Raw genomic sequence first — 5,167 nt, 5'->3', positions numbered from 1 at the left:
ACACTGCCCGTTTGGGTTCACGACTACATTCTTTATAATTGCCTTCAAAGTAACTTGCAAACCTGAGACCAGAGTTTCTTTTGGACGTTTCAGTGCAAAATGAGATCTGCACCTTGACAGTGGAAACTGAATCTTTTCCCCTCTCTAGAACTTTGGCTTGAGGTTCAAAAGAACCGCCTTTATTGACAAGCTTCCCCATAGTCCCCAGCTCTTCTGTTACAAATAATGTTTTTTTTTTTTTTCCCAAAGAAATCACACTAATGTCAGGGCTTTTTAGCAATATAAAGAAAGATTTATTTTTGAAAGTAGCAAAACCTGTTTGAAAAAAATATATATCTTTACGTGAATTACTTTATAAATGTGACTGTCAAAGTCAGCTATTCTATGGTCTACAATTTACAACATATTGTACAAAAGATACACGTCGATATGCTCTTATTATCTATTTATATATTTATAATTACGTATGGCACTTGGACCAGCAAGGCTCGCAGAGTCATTCACGGTAGAAGTTAATAAAGTTAAATAGATGGGAATCTTTGTAAGTACAATTGATCTCCTCTGGTTTGGAAACGAATCTCCTCGTCGCTGTAAAGTGTTCTCGAGGTGGGGGGGGGGGGCGTAGGGAGAGGAGCGTCGCGAGAGGGAAGCAGAGACAGAGAGCAGGGAGGGCAGGGGTCGCCTTCCCGGGGCCGGCTCCCCCCGGGAGCGCGCCTTTCCCAGACTCGGGCCCGCTCCCCCCGGGAGCGCGCCTTTCCCAGACTCGCACCTCCAAGGTCAGGATGCTGTGGTTCCACATAAGCGGCTCGCGGTCACCACTTCTTTCAGGTCACTCTCGGGTTTCCCGGCCACCATAAAGGGCCACGTCTGCAGGAAAGAAGAGGGCGTTGGAGGTAAGTGGCAACGGAGGGGGCGGGGGGATGGGGTGGGCTCAGAGCCTGCGACCAGAGAGGAGAGGGCGAGATGGGGGCAGGCGGTGAGTTGTAAAAACCCGTTATCTCTGCAATTTACTCGGGGTTCTAGTGCGCCCGGTGGCTGGATAAAGAAAAAGCAGTGTTGGCGCCAAGTCGCTGCTCCGGGTGTTGGAGCAAAGAGGTTCATCCTAGGTTGTAAGGGAACCCCAAGAGAGGGGGCCCTTGGAAAGCCCAAAGTGGCTGGGGCCGTGGCCCAGCCCGGAGGCCGAGGCCACGGTCAGCCTGAGCTGGGCAGCCAAGTAGGACCTCGTGGCAAGTGGATACCAGGCTCGAGGCGAAGCGGCTTTCGGAGGCCTCTTCCGAGGCCGCGGTCAGGTTTCCCCCCTCCGGCTTTCACCCCCATCTGTTTTTCTCCTGCCAACTTTCATTTCCTCCCTCACACACGCGGGCTTTGACCACAGTTGCTAAACGAACCACTGGTTCTTCAGGGAACAAAAATAATGCTAATAAAAGAATATACGCGCCTATTTTATTTAACATCATCTTCCTACTGGGCTGAGCGAGCACTGCCTTTTCTCTTCTCCCAGGCGTTCTACAACACAGCTCACTCAAGTTTCCTGTTCAGAGATGAACGCAGGAGCAACTGTAAATGAGGTAAGTACTTTCACTTTGGTTCCAGATTTTAAGAAAGCTATCTACTCACCTTATTCGAAAGAAATAAAATAAAACTGAGATCAGAGGGGGAAAATATTTACCAGGGTAAAGTGTGCTTCCGCATCCCCTCCCCCCAATTCCTGAAACCAATTCAGTGAGAAGAGGATTCAAAGCTTCAAACCTCTCCCGCTAGTGCTGGCCGATAAGGCGACTTTCAAGAGGAAAACCTCTCCTTCTTATCATGTATAAACAAAGGTGCTAGTAAGTTGTGGTTGTTTTTCTTTAGAGCCTGCAAGTTTTAAAATGAAGTCAAATCAAAAAGGAGTTAAACCATGCTTCTTGCATGGCAACATGCATTTGAGAAAAATTTAGCCTCAATGAGCATTCCTTTTTTTTTTTTTTTTTTTTTAAAGACAGACTGAAAGGTCATTATTTTTTAAGATAAAATGTAACACGTTTTTAAATCTTGGGCAAGAGTGACCTATTCGAATATTATTTATGACACTGATGTTTGTGAGAATCTGCGGATTATGCTGATGTTTACTAGAATTCCTGGGGTTTAAAAATGTTGACGTGCTTATAAGAGAAGCGCAGAATATTTAAGCAGTTGGGGGCTTAGATGACAATTATGGGGGCACGAGTTTGTCTATACTATCTAATGGTCCTAAATATACTTGGGAGGGAAGCGGAGCTGGGTGTTTTTATGTACAAAAATTGGAGGGGAAAATCAAGGTCTCGTCGGCTAAAAGAAGAAGAAAGAGATGAATAAAATGCCTTTGTGGGCGCGCAGCATCTCGTCGGGGTTCCCTGTCCCACATCAGCCCTGATGGCGCGGGCGCGGGGGGATCCCTCCTCGCTGCCAGCTCAGGACACTTGCAAAAATCTTAATTGGGCTGCCACGTTAAGCACTTGCATAAATCATCCCCGCTCCAGCGGCTCTCAGCGCGGATCGCCCGCAAAGGTCCCCAGAGGCGCGCGGGGCTGGTGGTGGCCGGGGCGCGCGCGCGCTCACCGCGCCGCGGGCGCGCTGGGCGGGGACGCCCGGCCCGCCTCGCGGGCCCCCGCGGACTTACCAGGTTGACCGGGTGAATGTAACCGTTCTCGTACTTGTCGTTCGCCAGGATCTGCCTCAAGTGCGCGATGTAGCTGGACGCCAGCCTGAGCGTGTCCAGCTTGGAGAGCTTGGTGTCCGGGGGCACCCAGGGCAAGGTGGTCTTGAGCCTGGAGAAGGCCTTGCTCAGCACCCGCATCCGGGCCCTCTCGCGCGCGTTGGCCGCGTTGCGCTGGACCTGCTTCCCCTCCTGGCTGACGCCGCCCAAGGGGCTCTTCTTGGTGGGCGCCTTCCTCCTCTTGCCCAGGCCTCCGCGGCCCTTCTGGGGCGACCCCGCCTCGCAGTTGGAGCTCTCCTCGGTGCTCTCGTTGGAAGTCACAAACTCCTTGCCCGAGTCCATTTTCAGCCCGTCGCAGTCCAGCATCTCCACCTCTTGGAGGTCCTCCACATCGCTGAGGGAGCCGGTGGACATGTTTGGGGGAGAGGATCAGAGAGAGAGAGAGAGAGAGAGAGAGAGAGAGAGAGAGAGAGAGAGACAGAGAGCGAGCGAGCGCGAGCCCCAAACCAGTGGGCCCCCGGGGGTGGAGGGCGGAGCGGCCACCTCGTGCTGGGAGCGGGAGTCGGGGGGCTGGTTGAGTCTTACACTCCTTTTCCCCTTCGCAGAGCTGTGAGAAGGAACCGAGAGGACTTCTGCGGGGAGGAACCCAGCTCTGTGTCCCCACCCCCGGAGTCCTGGCCGCAGAGGAGTGTGAGAGAGCGCTGAGGAATTTGGTGGACACTAGGAATTTATCTGGGGAATAGAGAGGCGGGTCCTTGTAGCCCAGGGGAGGGGCCTGCTAGGCCCCGGCGGACTCTTCGACCCCTTTCACCACCGGAGGGAAACTCCTGCGCACGGATCCCCGTTTCCAACTCGCAGTGTGGATCGACTCAAGGGCCACACGCGAATGCGGGTCACCTTCTTCCGCTAGAGCCGAGGAGGAGCGTGCCCCACCCACAGCCCCTCTCCTGGGCCGTCTCCTCCGGCCTGTTTTCCCTCTTCAGAGGTCCTAGCCGGTTGTTACCCAGGACTTCGGGGAAATGATCAGCTCCTTTTGCCCTTTCTAGGCCTTCCGACCGACCGCAAATCTCACAAGCATCCCCCTGTCGTCCCCCCTTCCCTCCCCCAATTAAAACACCAATTAAAATCCAGGCAGGGGTCGACTCCCTCCCGCCAGCACCCCAGAATGCCCTTGTGGCTTTGCCGAGCTATCGTCCCACCTTCACCGGGGTAAACGAAGGAAACAAGTGCTTCACAGAATCTTTAGGATGGATGCAGAGAAAGCACCAAAGCATCTGTCCGCACCCGGCCACTTTAAAGAGATCAAGGAGCTGCCTGTGTGTACCCAAACGTACTAGACCATCGCACGCCCATGTGCAACACACACAGCTTCGTGGGCATGAGATAGAGTAATATGAGTGTGTGGAAAGTATTTTGCTAATTGATCATCTTTTCTTGACGGAATTAAAACTGTCCCCTGCATTTCTTTCTAGAGATACATTTAATAATGTCTTAAGACTCTCTCAGCTGCTCTCAGATATTACCTGGCCTGGGACTTGCCCTCGCCCTCCCAATCCTGCTGCCTTTGCGTCTTCCTTACCTCTGTCTTCCTTGCTATCGGGGTTCCCCATAGGAAGCTGATCTGGCAAAACACTAAGCAGTATTATCCCTTCGGGAAAGGTGTTTTTTGTTTGTTTGTTTGTTTGTTTGTTTTCCTATCTCTAACCCCAGCAGGGATCATTTTTTCCTGGAGGATAAGAAAATCTGGAGACTAAGTAGAAAAAAGCAAAGGGAACCGGAAAGCCAAGAGGTTGAATACAATCCACAAAATTGGAGAGATGGAGTGCACGGATCTCTCTTACTGACTCTTCTCCAGGTTTTCTTTTTCCTTGCAGTTAGGCAGCGAAGACAGAGGCTGGAGCAGAGTGTAAGAGCAGCTTCTGAGGTTTGGGCTGGAGTCTGCACCCCTCTCCTACATTAAGATATCATATCTCTAATCCGGGGCTCAGCTGGGAATTCACTAACCTCTAACGTTTTGTTTTGTTAGCAGGGTCTTGTTTGCTTTCCCCCATGCTGTAAACTAAACAGATTGTCAGCAAATCAGTCTTTATTAATGAATTAGTGAGAACCCCTCCCCATAATATCTTTGCCCAGGGTCCAAAATTTGTTAATCACCAGCGTAGAGATTTATGAGCTCTCTTATTTTCTGTTGTTTGTGCAGGTGGAGCTTTAAATGACCATATCCACCACCAAGATTTATTGTGAGAGTGATTGATGTTATAAACCAGGAACAGGACTCTTCCCACAGCAGGGATGACAGAAATATCAAGTTGAAGTTGCCTTTGTCCTCCTGCACAACTGACCCGGTACTACAACACAGAAGAAGCATAATAATTTAATCCGAGATCTACGACAGCGTTAAGAGAACACCCCGCAGGCCCGCTAGACGTTTCCCCAGCTGATTCTTGGGTTTTCCCTCCCATTTCTTGGTCTTAGTAAGGCGTGAGAGTC

General features: G+C 51.2%; 1 protein-coding gene across 1 annotated transcript; it reads right to left on the bottom strand.

The window, feature by feature from the left end:
• Nucleotides 1–270: 270 nt before the first annotated feature.
• On the bottom strand, nt 271–3,631 carry TCF21 (transcription factor 21). The gene is made up of 2 exons (XM_006932032.5): nt 2,642–3,631; nt 271–867 (listed from the first exon to the last, which is right to left on the bottom strand). The coding sequence occupies exons 1-2, from the start codon at nt 3,089–3,091 to the stop codon at nt 778–780; spliced, it is 540 nt and encodes a 179-aa protein (XP_006932094.1). The 5' UTR covers nt 3,092–3,631; the 3' UTR covers nt 271–777.
• Nucleotides 3,632–5,167: the final 1,536 nt, after the last annotated feature.

The sequence above is a fragment of the Felis catus genome, chromosome B2 (genome assembly GCF_018350175.1).
Source record: "Felis catus isolate Fca126 chromosome B2, F.catus_Fca126_mat1.0, whole genome shotgun sequence".
NCBI lineage: Eukaryota > Metazoa > Chordata > Mammalia > Carnivora > Felidae > Felis > Felis catus.
The sequence above is the reverse complement of the archived record's forward strand: the minus strand, read 5'-3'. Positions and strand labels throughout refer to the sequence as shown.

Coding starts and splice junctions, on each gene's coding strand:
- TCF21 (XM_006932032.5), bottom strand. CDS start 3,091: ATGTCCACCGGCTCCCTCAGCGATGTGGAGGACCTCCAAGAGGTGGAG. Junction 868..2,641: donor ACATTCACCCGGTCAACCTG/GTAAGTCCGCGG, acceptor TCTTTCCTGCAG/ACGTGGCCCTTTATGGTGGC.